Source organism: Onychostruthus taczanowskii, unplaced genomic scaffold (genome assembly GCF_017590055.1).
Source record: "Onychostruthus taczanowskii isolate IOZ18803 unplaced genomic scaffold, ASM1759005v1 scaffold3, whole genome shotgun sequence".
In the NCBI taxonomy this organism is placed as follows: Eukaryota; Metazoa; Chordata; class Aves; order Passeriformes; family Passeridae; genus Onychostruthus; species Onychostruthus taczanowskii.
Window position 1 is genome coordinate 9,417,357 of NW_024500349.1, and position 20,985 is coordinate 9,438,341.

The 20,985-nt window shown below is 38.9% G+C and overlaps 1 protein-coding gene across 1 annotated transcript in view; it reads left to right on the top strand.

Moving 5' to 3' along the window:
• The window catches only part of MYO3A (myosin IIIA), a 104,206-nt gene that overhangs the window by 35,547 nt on the left and 47,674 nt on the right, over positions 1-20,985 (top strand). The window contains exons 5-13 of the mRNA XM_041408655.1: positions 1,892-1,968; positions 3,218-3,363; positions 5,068-5,133; positions 5,524-5,679; positions 14,794-14,893; positions 17,206-17,322; positions 18,094-18,198; positions 18,279-18,362; positions 19,077-19,279. Coding sequence (XP_041264589.1) covers positions 1,892-1,968; positions 3,218-3,363; positions 5,068-5,133; positions 5,524-5,679; positions 14,794-14,893; positions 17,206-17,322; positions 18,094-18,198; positions 18,279-18,362; positions 19,077-19,279 — 1,054 coding nt within the window. The remainder of the gene's footprint in view (positions 1-1,891; positions 1,969-3,217; positions 3,364-5,067; positions 5,134-5,523; positions 5,680-14,793; positions 14,894-17,205; positions 17,323-18,093; positions 18,199-18,278; positions 18,363-19,076; positions 19,280-20,985) is intronic.

Consider the following 20,985-nt stretch of genomic DNA (forward strand, 5'->3'; position numbering starts at 1 on the left):
TGCAAAAAAAGAGCTTTGCACAGGGGACTCCCACAACATGGAGGAAGGGAGAGTAGCCTCAGCTCCCTCTGAAATCAAGAATCTCACCTAATAATGTCTGTTGGCATCCCTGCAGTGCTTTCAGAGTTGAGGTGATGTGTGACATGTTTTTCTGAGAGCTCAGAACAGCCACAGACTCTGTGAGCCGGAAGCTGGATCTCAGACAACTCCTTGAGATGGCAAAAACAAAGCCCCTGCTTAGCTGAGTAGAAGTAGGATTGATGGACTTTGTGCTAAGACTCACATTGTCCTGCTTTCCGTGATGCATAACACTGTGTATTGGACTTTCTGCAGACATAAAGAGAGAAAAAGATGGAACTTTCTCAAGACTGGTTTAGACTAGAGGGAGGCAGCCACACTGGTTGCATTTATCTCAAAGGAATAGGCAGGGTATTTCTTGCAGTCTTTATTTTCAGATGTTACATACTTTTCTGCGAGAGGCAAATGCAGATATTTAGTGAATCAGAGCTGAACACGTAGCTTTAGAGTGAAAAAACAGATCAAGCTCTCTATGGTTTCTTACCTATATTGAAAAATCCCCAAAACAGCCAAACCCTGCCCAGAGAAAGGTTTAGTTAATATTCTCATTGGATAGTTAATGTGAATTGCTCTTGTTATGAACTGTCTTCAGGCTTTTCAGGGAAGAGAAGGTCAAGCATTTTCAAACCAGACAATACAGAGTTGAAACTGGACAGTGGTGCTCACTGGAGCTTCATGTGTTTCAGAACAATGAAATGGAACTCACAGAGTGAAACCAAGTTGTTTTACATTTTAAAGAAAAGGCAAATGTATGTACGAAGGCAAAATAAGTGAGCTCCAGTGTCAGTCAGACTGAGGCTGGAGCATGTGTATGTAGAGCACAGGACCTTTCTGGCCATCCATGGCATCAGCTCTTCAGAATATGCCCTGGTGGACCTCACTGTTGGCCATTACTCAAATCCGTAATAGTTTAGGACTTGCTAGCTGGGGGGTTGTTTTTCTCCATGTGTGGACTTCACTGTTATTTGTGACTCATAAATCCATAATAGTTTAGGGCATGCTGGCTGAGGGGCTGTTTTTTTCCATGTTGTACTGTCCCCTTTGCATGCACTAGAGATATTTTCAACCAGTACACCCTTGTTTTTTAAGGAAGGAAATTGGTGGCAGGCCGCTCAGAATTGTGCTGTAGCCCATTTGAATTTCTAATATTTCAGTGTCTTTTAACTCAAAACGGCAAGGAATCTTTGAACTTCAGAGTTCACTTTCCAACCCTTGGCCTGAAATAGTTAATTCCCTAAACTACAGCTCATATTGCAAAGCTGATTTACAGGATTGTTACTTTGAGAATGTGCTTTGAGCATGGAGAGACTTCTGCTTTTGTAAGAATTTTTGAGGTTTCACTGTTTTGTTGTTTCTTTTTTATGGCAGAGCAGTTAAGAGAGGAGAATAAGTATCTTTTATAGTGTTAACATGAAATATATATATATATATATAAAATGAAACGGAGGGTTAGTGTCAGTAGTGAGCATTAGAAGGCATGGAAGGTACAGTACTTTTCCACCCTCCCTAAGGTGTTTTACTGCTCTCTTGAAACAGGATGTAGAAAACCTTTAATTAACCAGTCAAAATATATGGAGTCAGATTGCTAATCAAATGCTCATTTGGGATTAAGTCCTGGTCCTGCTGAAGCCACTGGAAAAAAGGATGCAGAGAACCTTTCAGGACTGGGCCTCTCTTTCCAGAGAACTGGAAAGATGTATCTGAGATTCATCTGTGCAGGAAGTTGTAGCATGACAAGACAAGGATGTCACCCTTCAGAAGGGCTGTCTTGGATGGAAACTGCTCTGATGATGGCTTCCCCTCGTTCTTCCAGGTGTGTCTGCTCAGCTGACCAGCACTCGTCTCCGTCGGAACACCTCCGTGGGCACTCCGTTCTGGATGGCTCCAGAGGTCAGCTTTCAGAACATTTTGTCACTGGTACTCGAGCTGCTGTATTCTGCATTTCTGCTCTTTGTCTTTCTTCCTGGTCCTTTCACCAAATGAAACAGCAATGTCCTTTTAAAAAGTGTTTTAAACCTTTCTGTCTTACATGTTTGCAAGAATTAAGTTAAAATTAGGTTTGTTTTTGAAGTTACAAGATTAGATGCAGGGAGCAAGACTCTGAAATGCTTACTAAAATGTTGAAGAATATAGAGTGCTACAATTGGTACTTTCCAGCCTTTCAAGCTCTGAAACTATAGATATCTCCCCATGGAGGGAAGGAGCCCAGGATGGTACTGTGACACATTATAGCTTCTATTTTTTGACTTCTGCACCTGGAAAGTTTTTAATACTATATATCCATACTTGCTTCAGCAAGAAATGGAAAAAGTTATTATGAATGAAGAAGATGCACTATGATTCTGTGGAGGTTTTTCCTGACTGAAATTGAAGCATATACAGATACATTTTAAGCTGAGTTAGGAAAAATATTTCCTTATAAATAAGCTTGTCTACTTAGAGTATTTCTGTGCACACAAACACATGCAAGTACATCTGTTTATAGCACATGAAACTACTCTGTTTATAAATATTTATTTTTCTCAACACACTGTGTTCATACACATAAGTCTATCCATATAACTAATGATATACATGTTGGTTTAGATCTGCAATAATCGGATGAAAAATTCTAGATTCATCCAGCATTATGGATAAGCTGAAATGTATTTGAAGGTAAATACTTTGCTGTGATCTAATGAACTTTGTCCAGATCCACTTGACTGGAAATTGGCTGATTTGGTTGAATAAGGACCCAGTAAGAGATAGTGAATGCTTTCCTGATTGTTTCACTTCATAGAGAGAGCAGCATAGTTACATAATTACTTAGCAAGAATAATTCATATAAAGAGTTGTAGGGTTGCTGAGTTTACTTCTACTTCCTCTGTTGTGGGATGCAGTTTATTCAGCTGAAAAAACCATGGATTTGTACCCTTTCTCCAAGTCAGAGAATATCTGGCTGGAGAATGTGGTGTTCATGGACACCTGCTTTCTCTAGTTCAAAGTTGGAGGGTTTTCAGCAAAAATTGGATGGATGCTTTAGCTTTCTAAATGTGTGTATATCTCTTTGTTTCACTGAGTAATCTGTAAGAGATTCCTCCACCTGTGGGTGTGCTCTTAAATCTGGACATTTAACCATCCCTGTCTTTTTCTCCAACAGGTGATTGCCTGTGAGCAGCAGCTAGATAGCTCCTATGATGCTAGATGTGATGCATGGTCTCTGGGTATTACCGCAATAGAGTTGGGAGATGGAGATCCACCACTTGCTGATTTGCATCCCATGAGGGCACTCTTCAAAATACCAAGGTAATAGCTTGATGTCTTTGTTTGTTAATGGGTTAGACTGAACTTTTTCCCTAAAGTTTGCTTTCCAAAAGTTTTTGCTTCCCAAAAGTTTGCTTTCTTCACACTTAGACCTTGTAAGTTTGTGGACTTTCTTTATATTATTTATACTAGGAGGTAGGTTTAAAATACCTTGCCCAGCTGTATTTTCTGCCAGCTCTGCTTTAACCATGTGTACACATTGACAAGTTCAGAGCTGACTTATAGCTGCATTTGAGAAAAAATCATAGGGCCCTCTCCTGAGTGAGCTGCTGCCACATGAATGCAGGGCTTGCTTGAGTCTCATATATTCTGTTACAAAGAATGACATATGGTAGAAATACAGAGTCTGAATATGCCACTGTGGTGAACAGGTCCCATATTTGTCTTCAGGAGTTATCTTCTATCCTTTGTAGCAAAGGTTGTTCCCACACTCACATGCATTTAGGCTTCAGCTTTTCATTAGCGTGTGCTGCTTCTGGCAGTTCCAGTGTTGCTGTTCTTGGGCAGTGCAAATAGCAACTTCTTTTGTGTTTTTTGCTTTGAAGCTGAAAATATAAGTACCCGAAGTGCCACTTATGGCATTTCAAAAAACATCAATCTCCAAGTCTGTAGGTAATGATCATACAGTAGTAGTTTCTGGATTTCATCCTAAGAACTGGAGCAGTATCACAGCAGCTGAGCCCCACATAACATATGTAAGTGCTTAGAGTCCTTTTCAGCCAAGACACCCAAATTAGTTTAAGTTACCTTTTGGTTTAAGTAATCTTGGCTGACTTGGCACTGAAGCAGAGTATGAATGGTCTTCCTACCTTTGCTTGCTATGGAAAAAGCAGTTGCAAACTATTGTGGTCAGTCACTGCATCTAGGACTTCAAAAAAGCTTCTGGCTTATACTCTTTCAAGTACTGGGCACCTTTCTGCCCTGGAGCAAATATAAGATCAATAACCTTTCATTCTGTTTAGTAAAACCTGAGAGTGATAGAATAAACATTAAGCAGCACTTGAAGAAAAGCAGTTATGGCTGATTGAAAAGAGACAGGAAGTCACCTTGTCTATTGGCTGGTCATTCCTTTTGTCTTCATGACCTTATTCAGTGAAAATGGCACCTCTGAATGGAAGAAGACTGTCAAGAACATTTCAATTAAAATAACACCTTGAGTAAACAGCTTTAACAGTAGAAAAGAAAGCAGTATATGCATTTACAATAGATCTGTATTTAAACCTTCACTTCCGATTATCTTCTGATGAATGAGGAATGATTAATAAAGAACCAATTCCTTGGGACACTTTGTTCATGAAGTTGATGAATTCTCTCTTTCTGAGAAAACTTAGAATTGCTTTTTAAAATTTCTCCTAAGAGAGTATATTGTTTCAGGCTTGAAAAAAGGAACTTGCCATTACAAGTAAATAGTGAATAATGGGTTGTTAATTTCTTTATATTGATTTGATTGAAAAAATCACAGTGATTCTTAGCTACACTCGGTAGATTATCTCGATGCTATTTCTCCTTATTAGTTATGTAAAGTAGGAGAGCCAATAAGGCATTACATCATCTACCCATGCTCTTTTTACCAGTGGAAATCAATATCTTTTTTTGGTGGCCTTCTAAAACTCATTACTCAGCCTGCCTTCACACATTGTTTTTGTCGAGTAGCTTATTAACTTATCACCACACTGACCTTTGCAGGAATCCTCCTCCAACGCTACAGCAGCCTGAACTGTGGTCACCTGAATTCAATGACTTCATTAACAAGTGAGTAACAACTGAGACCACTCTGGTTGAATATGGAACACGTGTAAATGTCATGTGTAAAATATCTTTTGTTGAAATCTGTTGCAACTAATACTCTCCCTTAAAAGGCTAGTTAGTAAATCCATTTGACTTCCAAGTGAGGCTCTGTATTTATACATGAAATAGCATTTCAACACCCTTGACATTAAGTTAAAGAATATTTAGTTTTAAAATGCAATAATTTAACTTTTTGGACTCATCAATTCTGTGAAGTCATATCAGTTTTCAGTGCAGAGCTATTTTGATTAAGACAGATACATTTATTATGGAGTCATGAATGAACTCCAGACAAGCATTTCAAAACTTAACTGCGAACCCTCAATGATCATATGTTTTTTTCTGCCAGTACAGGTGCTTGACTAAAGATTATGAGAAGCGTCCAACAGTATCTACTCTTTTGCAGCATGATTTTATTAAGCAAATTGAAGGAAAAGAAAACGTGCTACAAAGGCAACTCATGGAATTTATTGATGTTCATCAACAAATGGGAGTCACTGAAAAGGCAAGGTAAAAATAGCTAAAGAGTAGACCAACTGGGTCAATCTTGATACTTCCACTGTTTCATATGACTAGCACTCAGAGAAAGATTCAACCCTTATAACTTTAGATGGCAAAAAAATGGAAAGTTTAATATTTGGGGTCCCCTGTACTGCCAATGGAAAGAGAGAGGCGTCGTGAGTCACATGTGGGATAAAAGAATCTTTGGAAGTGCCTCCCCTTTCTTCTGTGACTCAAGATATAGTCTTAGACCCCAGTTTTTAGAAAGCCAAGGTTAGGTGAAATTAATGTTTGGCATTTTCATACATTTGCATGGTCAGCTAATGTTTTGTTTGAGCAAATATGCTAAAACCAGCTAGTCAGGTTCCTGCAGGAGTTGGATGTTTCTGACTGAAATAAGTGATAGTCCTAGCAGACCATGTTTTGCAAACTTCAAATCTTATGTCTTCTTGAATGGAAACATTCTTCTTCCACTAGCATCTAAGTGATATCAATTCTGATCAAATAACTTAACACCTGATGGCTTTTATTTAAAATACTTAAAATGTCTTGGCTCAGTTTTACAATTGAAAAAACTCCATACAGTACATGCATATATCAGATGTGAAATGTTATAGAATAGTATCGAAGTACTACTGGTATGACTGCTCAAAAAGCACAATGCTTTTTCTTTTTTTTTTAAAAAGGAACATGAAAATTAAAAATATGTTTTGGCATTATCATTTATGTGGAAAAAGCTTGTTAAAATCTGCCACATTTCCTTTCACACATTTAGAGTAACAATATATACAGCAGTCTTCAGTTCTAGTTCTGGAGAATTTTCTATTTAGTATATGCTTTGAAGATGATAGTAAAAATATATTTCTAAATAATTATGACATTGAAGTTTTTTCAACTTTAACTGGATATGGGAGGAGTAGTGTTTGCTCTTTTCTGACATGACAGTATAAAACTATGCATTTGGCTTACATTTAAGCTTCAGACTGGATTTATGTGCTCTATATATTGCAGACTTGACATTTGCTTAATCAAGAAAGATTCTTGAATTCAAATAAGCTTACTAGATGTCAGTGCTGAGCACTAAACCAGCAGCATAATCCAGGCTTTAAATGGCATTTATTTAAAAAACACAGGGAAATGATATGTGGTAAAATAAGTACAAATCACTAGGTTATATTAATTAAAATCTTGTTAACACTTGTGATATTAGTCCTTTTAAAGCCTAAATGATTTTGAAAAACAAATCAAGCTTCTAGTCAATTAGATATTGTGACCTTTTTTACCCATTTTAGAGAACTCACTTTTGTTTTCATATTCTTTTTTTTTAATCCTTTATTTTTTTCATGTAAATGCTGCATAAAGCAAACTACATGAACTTTTTTTGTTTCCTGTACATTACAAACATAAAGAAAGTGGCACAATTTGCATGTGTACAGAGCAGTCAAGTGATACAAGAACAGGATGATCTACTGGTATTTTCTCTGTCCTGTTTAAACTGTGTTTTACAAGCTGATAGCTCTTCATGAGAACCAGAATTTAAAGGAATATATTACCAGGTGATGAAGTTACCTATGCTTTTATAGTTGATGAAGTGTAACTTTTATGTCAAATTTCCCAAAGGAAAGCAGAATTTTCTCTTTCAAAATAATAATAATTTTTAAAAAGTACTTATTTTCTTATCTGAATCTGTGCAAAAAATGTACTCATTTAGTTCAGAGTATAATTTAAATGGCAGGGTTAAACTGAGAATAGCCCATATTTCAGTTTAGCAGTTTAAAATACTAACAAGTAGTATTTCTAACCTAAATGATTTTGTGATTGTGCGATTTTGTGAAATACACTGTTTGACTGACTACAGAACAGCATTTGTGGGTTTTTTCTGCTGTGAACGATAAGAGATTATGCAAAGATCTTTAAATTCAGTAGTCATGCTTTTTTAAAAGTCTTTTATTGCTAATCATATGTATCTTCTGACCTTTAATCTGCACAAAGCAAATGGTGTTAAAAGCAATGTCTGTACAGAAGTACCATGTGAATCTGATTTAGAATCAAGACATACGCGTTATAGTGACAAGTCCCGTGGAAGAGCTGCTCTTTTCTTGTTTATGCTATTCTGGCACTGTTTTACACTGATCTGTTAGGGTCCTATTCCGAAATTTCTGAACTTTCATCAGCTGCTGGCAACTTTCCTTGTAAAACTTCTTCCTGATCTCAAGCTCACACTCTCTCAGTCCCTAATTTGAAGGCATAACTCTCCTCCTTCTTGACAATGGGAGCAACAGTGAGAGACAGGTAGCTTAAGAGATTAAAGATCTTTTCCTTCTACTGAGGGAAGAAATCCTCCTACCTGTATTGTGTTCCAATGGGCATTGGAATATAAAGTCAATAAACTTGGTAATGTTGAGTTAAAGCTGAAAATTAAGAATGCGGTTATTTTCTTTGTATGTGTTTACTCTCCTCATCAAATTTAATTCATTAATTGCAGTTTTATATTTCAAAAGAAAATAAAAAAATTAATAGCTGAGGTCCAGCCACTAGGTTTTATTGTGTGCACTATTTCTGTTTTCACTCAAAACCAAGTCACCTTCTTAGCCCATTGGGCTGAGGTGCAATTTTCTGACTGCTTTCTGTAGCGGTAGTCTATTGATGTGCTTGTGATCTTACCTTGCTGATTGCTGAATGTGCAGTTGATAAAGCTCAAAAAGAAAAGCTCATTACATTGTGTCATGTTCTCATGGGTTTTTTGCAGAGGGCCTTACCCTCAGATCCGATCCTTGTGCACTGTGTGTGCTCAGGAAGGATGGGAAATCTCTAGGCACAGAGTGGAGCCACCCTGAAGTCTCTCCCATTGGCACCATTGTTCCTGAGGTACTTTCTAACACTGAGGAGTCACTGAGTCATGATGGCCCTCAGAACCTTCCCAGTGTTGTTATTCTAGTGAACAGGAACCAAGGTTTAGGTCCTGCATTGTACTGCATCCTCTCAAGAGATGGAAACAAGAGAAACAACAAGAAGGAGAGAGCCCACCAACCACCTGAGTAATCAGAGAAATCTCAATTATCACTGATAAAACTAGATGGCAATTTGCCACAGCCTGGCTTCAGGTTTCATTGAAGTGACAGAAGGTAATAGTGGTTTTTCAGTAGCTTTTGAGCAGTGTTCTAGCACTAGAATATCGTGTGCTACTCAAGACTCAAAAAAGCCTAAATACTAACAATGAGTTTCATTAAAAATTCCACTTTTTTACTTTGAGCAAATGCAGTATATTTTTCTCTAAAATCATCATATTTTTATGCTAAAAATATCTATTTGCAACTTAACCTTTCCTAGCTCAGAACTCAGGCTGAAATGACAATGGGAATAGCAGGAGAGAATATCCCTTGATACATTAACATTTTCCCATAGCATCCTGACTGTAACATCCTTAAAATCTGTTGTTGGGAATGATATATGAACTATATGTGAAATGTGCTATATGAGATATGCTATATGGGCTAAATTCACATTAGAGGAGAGGTGAAGCAGGCAAAGTTGCATCCTAAGTGTAATTATTTTTTGTGGTTTTTTTTGTGAGGAGAGTCACTTTCAGGACAGAGGCCCTGAGCTTGACAAAGGCTTTCCATATAGCAGTATAGCTGTTAAAATTTATAAATAATTATGAAAATAGTTATTAAAAATGAGTACTGCAGCATATATCCCAAAACACTTCTAAAAATACACTTCTTGGTAGTCCAAAAGAGGGAAAATATCCCTGCACTGTAAAGAATTTTACTCTGCAACAGAAATAGCTGTCTTTGAAACAACCTTCAGAACTGTCGCATCTACTCCTGACAGTCAGGCTTGTAAGACTTTTATCTTGAATTGTTTGGCTGTCTTCTTCTTGACTGCTTTTACAATAATCTCTGTAGAAATATGCAGTGATTAGTACATTGTGAATTTCCTGGGGATTGTGAGTCATTCCAGAAATGAGCTGTACATATGAGGAGTATTCAGTGCACCTAGATCTCAGCAAATGCCTCTGGTCCCCAGATTAAGTTATCTTTATATACTCTCTGAGTAACTATGGGAAAGAGACCTATTCTACTGAAAAATGATGCAAAGTTTTGGGTGAGCTGGATTATTCTCTTAGGAGTTTGTCCTCCTGTATTGGCATTGAAATCAGTAACAGAGTACTAAACAGTTGCTCTATTTAACTGTTTGGAAAGGCCAGGGAGATAATTTCACAGAAGTTCACGTACAACAAAGATGGTTGTCAATTTATTGACCCCTATTAAAAGCATGGAGTTCCATAAAGTTTCCTTTCGTGACTTTTCCTGATTGCACAGACTTGTGTCACCCATTTTCTGGGTGTTCACTCTGTTCCAGTCTCTCTGACTCATCCTGCCAGTGGAAAGCAGCTGACAGCAATCTTTGGAGCTCAGCTCTGCAGGACAGGCTGTAGGAAAGGGTGGGAGATCACCGTGCTGGCTTGACAAAGTCAATATGAGGAGCAGTACAAGATAGTACACACAGAGTCCAGTGCTGTCTTGGGCAAGGTCTCCAGATGACACTTGATTGGGAGCAGTGGCTTAAATGGGGGGCTTTGGAATTCCAGTTCAATCTTTGATCCCTTCAGGCCAGTTCTTCCTCGCCTGGAGCTCAGTGTGGGCTTTGTTGTACCAAGAAGTGTGTGCTTCTGCATTGAGGACACTCCTACGTAGGATGGCTGTGCTGCAAACTTCTCTTAGGCTGTAGAAGCAGTAGGGAGTTCTGGGAGCAAAGGCCTTAGACTAAGCAGATCTGGTGCCATAGCTAAAACACATCTCTAAATCTGAATAATGTTCTTCTATATAACACAATGGACAACAGCAATGCCTGAATGAAGAATAGTTTACCTTCTGAAGAAAAGAGGAGCAAGATGTTCCTCCTGCATTCAGAACTCCTCAGGAGAAATGCTCTGCAAGTGGTACTTTTCTGTTGTGCTAGTCCACTTGCTCAGCAATCATTTCTCCTGAAGGTGGGACACTTCAGCAGGCTTTTCATACCCATGGAGTTTCCCCTTTGTTGTCTCGATATGGCTCTGAGCATGGGGCCTGGACCTGACTCATGAGCTAATCCCAAAGAGTCCTTTCAGAGATCTCCTATTTGCTCAGTTAAGAACACATATGTCCCCCTAAAATTTGTGAGTGTACAGCAATTTCTTGAGGCTGTTGTGAAGGAATAATAATCTGCTTTGTTTACAGGTCATGGAAAAGCAGCACAAGCTTTGTCAAACAGATTGTGCAGAGCTGGGCACAGGCCACCTCTGAATCAAAAGCCCCATAGCTCTGCAGGGCAACTGTGCTCTCAGGAACATTGCATAAGCTGCAGCACAGCTCCCTGAGACTGCAGCCTGTAGTCTCAGCTGTCAATCATGTAAATACTGAGGGGAACCCAGGTTTATCTGCAAAGCATTGTGCAGATGCAGCTGGAGGCTTATCACTGAAGTGTTACACTTTCTAAAGTCAGGTACAGATTTTTCATAGATAGCAGACTGTAGTTTTAAGCAGATTTCACAAGATATATCTGTGAAGAAAAAAATTTGATTTTAAGTGTGAATTAGTACTGCTTTGTTCAGCCTCCAGAGAAATAGAATCAACAGCAATGACAGATCCTGTAGAGGTTTCTCTGTGTTGCTTCTTTGTCATTTTACTGCTGTTTGTAACTGCTGGGAGGTGTACAGCTGTTTCCACCTTCACCTTACAAAAACTTCATTATTTTTAGTTTCTTCTGTACACTCAGACTAAGGCCAGCCCTTTTACTGTCACTTCTTAGTCTGTAGATGACTCTCCAACCAGCTTCGGCAGAGAGTTCAGCAGGGCATCATGAGTCACACTTTCCTTTTCATGGTATTTTTGGAACTATCAGAAATCTTTTAAATACATTCTGACAATTTGAAGAAGAAAAGCTGCGGTTGCCTCATTTTGATTTAACTGAATCTTGAAAGATAAGGTGGGGGGAGGGGAGCATTGATGTGAAAGAGAATGCACAGAAACAATGCTGCCTTGACTCATTTTCTTGTCCTTAGTGCATTGAAGTTTCTGGCCTTTAGCTGCCTGAATTGCATGTCGGGCATGCTTGTAAAATCCAATGCCTCCAATATATTTTTGAGCAGAACAGAGATGCATGGTTATTTCAGTTCACAATGTCTATGTGCATGATCTTAATGAAATTTCAGCACTGATGTCAACAGCACTGATATGGGGTTTTTTTAAGTGGTTGAAGTGAAGCAGTATAACTGCCCTTGAGGGGTCTGTGCCCTTTGACAGCAAAGTGGAAAAATATTGTGTTCTGCAAATCTGCCACTCTTATGTACTCTGGAGAATGGAGAATATAATCTAGCCCAACAAGCGCTAGTGTTCTTATAATGTCAGCTGGGGAGAATTACAGGAGGATCGATTTTATGTAATTAAACTTCCCTGGCATACACAGAGATCTGTTTCCTTAAAAGAAAAAAAAACAGAAAAAGAAAAATGGCCATGACTGGAGCATTCTCCTCCCTTCCTGCACAGCAATTGTTAGTTTCTTACATTAAATGAAAAATGGTAATTGAAACTAGTCCTGGGAAATACCACTCTCTCACTGATCTGCAGTAACATTTAAGGATCTAACATATTAAAAAAAAATGTGTTCAATGTGTAACAGTGCCACCAGAAATGGAAAGCAAAGCTTGACAGATATTTTGTTTCGGATCTTTCTTCAGCAAAGGAAAAAATAGAACAGTAGAGCTTGACATAGTCCTGCAATTCCCACATCTTTCCCTTGTGTGCATATTGATAGCTCTGTCTCAAAGTCACACTGATATTAGATGCATTTTCTGGACATAAAATGACCTTCATGCAGGTACAAAGGAGAAATTGTTTCAGCTGCTCAAATTTAACTTTTTTCAAATTAAACTTTTAAAAAGGGGTATAAATAGGAGTGTGAATTATAGAGGGGTTGGATTTCTATTGAGAGGGTAGGATATTGTCTACACCTCTGACTTTGGATTCAGAAACATCCTTTAGCTACTAAATGCAAATCAAACAGCAGTAGATTATGCAAGGCTGAGGAGTTAATTTAAATCTTTGTATTACCACCTCCTCTTTAATACTACCTGGGGTACCTGCTACCAAAAGTGGTCTCATACTGTTGTTGCAAGGACACTACTATCAGGACATCTCTCATGTTAAAACTGGATTCCAAAGGAAAAGGAAGAATAGGTCAAACCTAGGATAATGTAGATCCTGTCAATCCTTTGTTTCATTTTGCTTCCTGGTCACTTAGCCTCCTCACTGGATACTGTGCTGTGGTGCTGGCACAGAAACTGAAACTATGGTGTAGCTCTTGCAAGGAAGTCTTACATGTTTGTGTCTTGATATTAAAGTTGCAGAGTTAGTCAGCTGAGGGTGTGAAGCTCCTGCCTTTGCATTATGGACAATTAAAAACTCTAGTGGTAGCTGGCACCTGTATAAAGGAGGAAGAAACTGGCACCAGGATGAGGACAGGCCATTCTGTCATCCTCAGGGAATTATTGTTAGAGACAAGAGAAATTGAAAGAAGTGATAGATGAAGTGCCCTCGGGTCTGGATTTCCATTATCCAGATTGTGAGGGCACTTATATTTTGGGAGGGCATCATTTGCCCATTTCTTCCAGTCCCTTTTCAGTCCTGGCAGATAGTTATTGCACCAAGTTGCCTGCTTGAGTTTCTGCATCTACATCCCTCGTCAGTGCACAGCCAGCATGACCTGAAGCAGCACTCATGAACTAGGTGATGTTCATGGAACAGGTACAGCCCATTAAATATGCAGTAAATCTGTGGGTGTTCAGCTTTTCCCATCAGTGTGATGTTCACTCACTCTACACTTTCCATCTTGGTGAGACTACACTCTTTCTTCTGTCATCTGTTCACTGTACATCAAAATTCTTGCCTGTGTAGAAAACACCTGTCTGCTTTTATCTATGCCATATATCCAAATATCAAAATTAAATAAAGAATTTACCTGGTCTTGTCTGGAATCAAGGTGAAGAGTGAGTGCTTCACACAACAGTTTCCTGGCTGTCTGAGTTTACCAAGGTAAATGTTTCTTGTGTTTGAGAGGTGCCTGCCCACCAGTGGCATCAAAGGGAGTGAGGTCATATCAGGAGATCAGATTTACTTAATAGTTTTCCTGTGCTTGTGCCTTATTACATATCTGAGCTTGATTTAGTTTGTGAACTCTGCTGTTACTTATCCAGTTTCCCTTTCCCTTATTTTCCCTCATCTCATAACACAAGTATAACTAATATGAATTGTAAACCTTGCATTCTCTGCTGTGTTTGCTCTATTTAGCAATGCCTTTACTCTTGGATAAAGAATGATCCAAGTCTCTGGGAATTTTCTTGCTAATTAAAATAAGGCTCCATAAAGTTGGGTTTATGGTTTGATTGAAGGAGAAAAGAAATCTAAGACAAATTTAAACTTGAAGTTTAAACCTGGTAATATTGATATTTATAGAGATATTTGAAATTCTGTTTCCTTCTCATGTATAACTTTTTCTCCTAGCAAGTCCAAGAAAATTTGGTCAAGATGTATTTCACTTACCCCAGTGGTTCTGTTTCTGTAGCACTTTGCTCTGTAGTGAGGTCATCTCAGCCAGACTTTAGAGTACTGTCATTACTAAGCTAGAAATGTTTCTGTCCTGAGTGCTTTGTCTGCATCATCTTTGCTGTACTATTTCATCATACCCCCCTGGTTTTGTCCTATACATAACTGTTAGCAGGATCTTTTTGCATGTTGCTGCCAGAGTTTCACTCTTGCATGCTTTATAAATATGTTCTTTTTTCTTTACTTGTATTGCCAAGCTTCTGTCTTACAGCTGATGTAGGGGTGTGATCTAAGCAGGGATCTATAGAGTGACAAAGTTCTTCATGGTAGCAGTTCTGGGATCAGATCACAGCTTTTGAACTGTCAGGGACAGGTGTGCTGTACCAAGAAGTTGACTTCTGTATTGCTTTTCAAACATTTGTGTGTTTAAATTCAGAACAATGGAAAGCTAGAATGTTTTGGCCTTCAAGATGGTTGCAGATGCAAGATCTGCTCTGTGTTTCCTTTTGTCAGGAGATTATATCTCTTTCTTTTCTAGATTTGAACGTATTCACACAAAGAAAGGGAACTACAGTAAGTCACTAGTTTCAAACCAAGAAGAAGTAGATGATTTAGCAACTTTGGAAGTACTGGATGAGGTAAGAACCTCTTTTTTTCATGTTTTCCTGAAGAGAAGTAATCACATATTAAGTCACAGTGGTGTGCTGTTGATTTTCAAATTCAACTGTATTGTCACACTTCAGTTGTGTAATTGTACAATGACATATCACCACTTTATCCCAAATATTTTAGACAAGATTTACTGTGTCAGAAAGGTTCCAACTCAAAGCCAAAACAATCTCTGGAGTTACAGCCGTCGACCAAACAGTATTATAACACCATTGACTAAACAGGATTTATATAATTGGATTTTATTACAGCTAAGTATCCAGTTTGCAGTGGTGTGTTAACCTGAAATTAGTCTAGGTCCAAGACCTTCCATCCCTGTTGCTTGAGCACTGAGAGTTGTCTTAAACTAGCTTACTATACTCTCCCAGACTAGGTTCTCACTGACTTATTTTGATGGGGAAATGCATGAGGGTGAATTTATGTCAGCTGAGCCTCTCATCTGTCAATGCCTTCTAGTGAACTTTTGACCAAACCGATACAAATGCTACTGGTTTGTCAAAGGTCAAAAGTTAGTCCACTGTGTGCAGGGAAACATGGCATAAGGGAGGGAGGAGATCTGCTGTGTTTATGCTTTAAGCTTCAAAACCAGAAAGAAGAATCAGGCTGCAGCACATTATCTACAGGTCTTGGAGGCCATCAGTGGTTGCTAACAAACTGTCATTCTTCATCTACTGGGCTCTGCATAGACTATAATTCCCATTCTCTTATCTGTAAAACTTCTCTGGTATATTGTAACTTTGTCAGTCCAGAATATTCATTGTGGCACTTGGGCTGGTAAACTGTATCATGCTGACAGCTCACAGAACATATTCCATCTATTCAAGAGCTTTTTTATAGTAGCTTGATGTTAACTGCAATTGAACTAACCCAAAATTTATCTACTGTACAAAGTTCAGGTTTAAGCGTTTTTTAGTATTGGGAAGAGTAAGACTGCTGTAGGGGTTTTGTTTTTTTTTTTATCTTTTACCATGATACATATAAACAATCCAAGCTAAAGAGATTTTATTACACAAAAAAACCCCAGACTGACTGGAATATATCCCATTTACTCAGAGATGGAGCATTCTCATGGAAATCCTCAGGAAGCCTCTGTCTAAATGCATTGTTTGACTGTGTGGTGTTACTAAATCAAATCAAATTAAAACCACTTTCACATATGAATGGCAGCTTCTCAGAACTGTATTCTTTCTTCCACTCAAATTTTTCTTCCAGTTTAGATAGCCCCATCATCAGAGCAAGACAAGAGACCTTCTTTCTATTGATGCAAGAAATAATTTCCGAAAGGGCAGAAGTTCTCCTAAAATAATTCTGTAACATGAATCTGGTTCTGGCAAAAAGGAAAGAGAGCATTCAAAACCAAAAAGTTTATCAAGGCAATGAAAAACCAAGATTTTCTCCTTATGTTTTCTCATGAAGGAAATTTAGCCTCTGCAGCTGTTGAGAATTTGTCTTGTAAGTGTATTAAACAGGACACAGTGTACAACACTGTGAATAGATAGATGAAGAAGGAAAGCAATTCCTTCTGTAGACCTCTGCTGCCAGTTCGTTGTTCTGTTCCAGTGGGTATGCAGCCTAAATATTTTCACATGTACCCCAGATTAGTCTCAAGGCTGGTCTGAATTTCTTCATTCAGCTCTGTGGCCTCTTTTGATTGGAAACCTAACCAGGCACTTTATATACTCAGCTGTGTATGCAGAAGAAGCTGAGGGAAATTACATCAAGAAATTTGAATGCCTCTAATGGGCCCTTCTTTTTCCTTGGTTCAGGGGAACTGGCTCTGCAACAGCAAAGAACAATCACAGCAGAGACTTGCTTGTTAATAGGGAAAGATGCCTCATTGTTTACATTAATGGGAACAAAACAGTTGAACATCTGTGTTGTATCATAACTGAGAGTAATGTTAGAGCAGCTGTAATGGCAGTTATGGACTCAATCAAACAGCTCTTGCTTGATAAGTTACATGAAAATTTAGTAGTAGAAATGTAGACAAGACTGTCTCATGGAAACATCTGATGAACTGAGTGAAAGCAGTACTTAACTCCTTTTTCTACAGCCATTTGAGGATCTGTAAGTATGTACTGTTCAAAGTAAGACAAAATATTAGAAATGCCAGTGTGTTTGAAAATATTACTCACTTTTGATGACGATCTATTGTACTCCTGACTATAAATACCTTCCCTCCCCATCCTCACTCATTGAAACAATATAAATATTTTATACATTTTCCTAACATTCTTTTTTCCCCCCATGTGATTTATGGTTCCTATTCCCTCTCCGTCAGAATACAGTAACGGAACAGTTGCAGAAGGGTTATGCCAAGGACCAGATCTACACATACGTTGGGGACATTCTCATCGCTGTCAATCCATTTCGGAACATAGATATTTATTCTTCACAGGTGTGAGAATTATGGTTTTGCTATTTTAAACTAGCACCAAATTCCACTAAAATATAAATATTTGTGTTAAGTGTAAAGTAAGACCATTCTTGAGATTTATTTTAACTTACTCTGGAAAAACAGAATTACCAGTAGAGATGTTCTTTCAAGTGCACATTGACACAAATTCTTAACACTTGCTGAATTTCAGCACAGAAATGAGAAACTCCAAAATACTTAATTTCTAGTGTCTTTATGTGTGCAGTGTAGATCATACACAAAGCAATCCTGTAAAATGTTAACTTCTTTGAATTTGTCTCCTTATTATACAAAAGGGAATTTGTCTCCCTGTTATACAAAAGGGGAACGATATTAAAGTTAGATCATACAATAATTTGGGATTATTAATTATCAGATACTGCAGGTACAGAAAAGATCTCCAGTTTTAACATCAATACCATGCAGAGATACTAATAGTAAGGGAAGCACAAATAAATTTAAATAAGTTGGAACTATGATGTCTGACAACAGCAAATTGTCTTCTAATAAATTGAATTTCATAATGTAATCAGGGCTAAAATTATAGAAAATGGCACTTCATTTTTTAGCAGTTCTTATAGTCCTAAATACATACAGATTTGTGGTATAGTGAATGCAGTAACAGCTCCCTCAGAAAACATCACTGCTGGAAACCTCAGCATGCTGTACACTAATCTAAAAATAAAACCAAACTTTAAAAAAAAAAAAGTTTTTAAAGGATGGTGATAATGATTGTATTTTTCTTACGCTTAGCATTCCAAACTGTATATTGGAGCCAAACGGACTGCTAACCCTCCTCACATTTTTGCTGTTGCTGACATAGGCTATCAGTCCATGGTGACATACAACTCTGATCAGGTATGGTTGAGGTATCTGATTACATCCTCTGCCAGGCTGAGACATATGTGATGAGCTCAGTCTTGCTCTGTTCTCTGCAGTGTATTGTTATTTCTGGAGAAAGTGGAGCTGGCAAGACGCAAAGTGCCCATCTGCTGGTTCAGCAGCTCACTGTCCTTGGCAAGGTAAGTGGCAGAGGGGATGTCTCTGTAAGGCTTTAAGGCTTTGCTATCCTGGGTCTAAAGGGCTGAACCTATGGATGGGGCATTGCTTGTGGGGTGAGACTGTTACACATTTTCCAAAGAACATTAGAGCATGATGCTGATCTATCTACTCGTTCCTCCCTTGTATGGTCACTTGGAAATATGCTGGGGTTTCCACAATGAAAAGTACCCACTGCAATGAGGGCTGTGACTTAGTCAGATCCCTGTTTAATTGAGTACCTTCAAGTCACCCAAGCAGTACTAAATAAAATCCTCCTCTAGCTTATCATTCTTCCACAGCCAGATTGCTGTCAGTGGGACACAGTCATTCTGGGAAGTGGTCGCCATAACTGTCTGAGTGAAATGCCATTTTTAGCATGCCCGAGGTGAGATGAAAGCAAGCTAATGGATTGGGTGCAGTGGAGCAGTACCCAGATGCTAACAAGGATCCTAAAAGCAGATTGGCCATCTCAGAGCCACAAAAACACAGAAACTGTAGAAATTAATTTATAGTGTTATTTCTTCCAGACAGCCTTAATATATATATGCCTTTTTCTGCATATAATTTCCATGGGAATAGCTGCCCTGATTATGTCACACTTCACAATACCAATGAGAAGATTAAAGGAACACCTAAAAATGCATGAATTTGAGTAATCACTGATAATTTGAAGCAATTATCTTTTTCATATCCAGGCTAATAACAGGACTCTGCAGGAGAAAATTCTCCAGGTGAACAACCTTGTAGAAGCATTTGGGAATGCAGGCACTATCATCAATGATAATTCAAGCAGATTTGGAAAATATTTGGAAATGAAATTCACTTGTGGTGGCACTGTAGTAGGAGCTCAGATTTCAGAGTACCTCCTTGAAAAGTCCAGAGTTGTCCACCAGGCAGTGTAAGTATGAAAATTGTATTTGACCTGATTTAGGGGTTACAGAGTAGGCCTATGATGCAGGAAATCATCTTGGTTTAAAACACTAAGATGAATGAGCTACCTGGATGTTTTTCCTTAAAAGTTGTATAGCAGGAAATTTACAGAGTGCAGAGATTTAGGGGTTATGATGCAGGAAATCATCTTGGTTCAAAACACTAAGATGAATGAGCTACCTGGATGTTTTTCCTTAAAAGTTGTATATTAATAGCTTATGAATCTGTAAGCTAGCTGAAAACTACTCCAGATTTTTTTCTCATTGCTTCCTGTGTTATTTAAACAAATCTTATAAAAATGCCCATGTGATATATAAAATAAGAACATGCAAATAATTAAAAACTTACTAATAGTTCAGGTATACATTTCATTGTGGGATTTTGGAGTATTGTGTTAAATGTGTCACTTGGATTTACTTCCTCTAAATTTCCTGTAGTATTGTAGCTTATTTCTTTGTTTGTTGGTCATTTTCCATTTTAGAACATCTAGTAAGATTTGTTTATAGGGGATTATGGGTCAAAGATGCCTGCCAAGAAGGGCTTGGGGGTGCTAGTGGATGAGAGGCTGGACATGACCCAGCCATGTGCCCTCCCAGCCCAGAGAGCCCCTGCCAAGAAGGGCTTGGGGTGGATGAGAGGCTGGACATGACCCAGCCATGTGCCCTCCCAGCCCAGAGAGCCAAATGTGCACTGGGCTGCATCAAAAGAAGCGTGGGGGCAGCTGGTCGGGGGGCAATTCTGCCCCTCTACCCTGCTCTGGTGAGACCCCACCTGCAGTGCTGCATGCAGCTCTGGGGTCCTCACTACAGGAAATATGTGGACCCATTGGAGAAATTCCATAGAAGGCCACCAAGATTATTAGAGGGATGGAGCACCTCTGGTACAAGGAATGGCTGAGAAAATTTGGATTGTTCAGCCTGGAGAAGAGAAGGCTTTGGAAATGGCTGAGAAAATTTGGATTGTTCACCCTGGAGAAGAGAAGGCTTTGGGGTGACCAACAGCCTGCAAGGGAGCCTGCAAGAAAGATTGAGACTCCTGGAGAAGAGAAGGCTTTGGGGTGACCAACAGCCACCTTCCACCTGAAGGGAGCCTGCAAGAAAGATTGAGACTTTTTTGCAAGAACATGTAGTGATGGGATAAGGGGCAATAGATTTAAACTGAGAGTAGGTTTAGATTAGATTTTAGAAAGAAATTCTTTAGTGTGAGGGTGGTGAGGCTCTGAAACAAGTTGCCTAGGGAAGCTGAGGATGCCTCATCCCTGGAAGTGTTCAAAGCCAGGCTGGATGGGTCTCTGAGCAACCCGGTCTAGTGAAACGTGTCCCTGCCCATGACAGGGGAGTTGAAACTAGATGATCCTTGAGGTCCCTCCCAACCCAAGCCATTTGATGTTTCTAGGATCTGATGGTGCCCCTGAGACATAGACCTAAGCTCATGCACAAAGCAGGGGTTTGAACACAATTCCTTTTTACCATTCAGTAGTGACTGACTTGGGCATCTCAGGGCTCAGTCATGGTTGCAAATTTTCACCTAGCTCTTTCTCATAAGGAGCACTAGGGATCACTCATAAGGAGAACTTTCCCTAGCTTCTAGGGAAAGCATGCCAAGTCATAAGGCCCTTTTGCTGAATGTCTGCTTCTTGGTTCAGGGCTAAAAGACACAATAGGCCTACTGCAT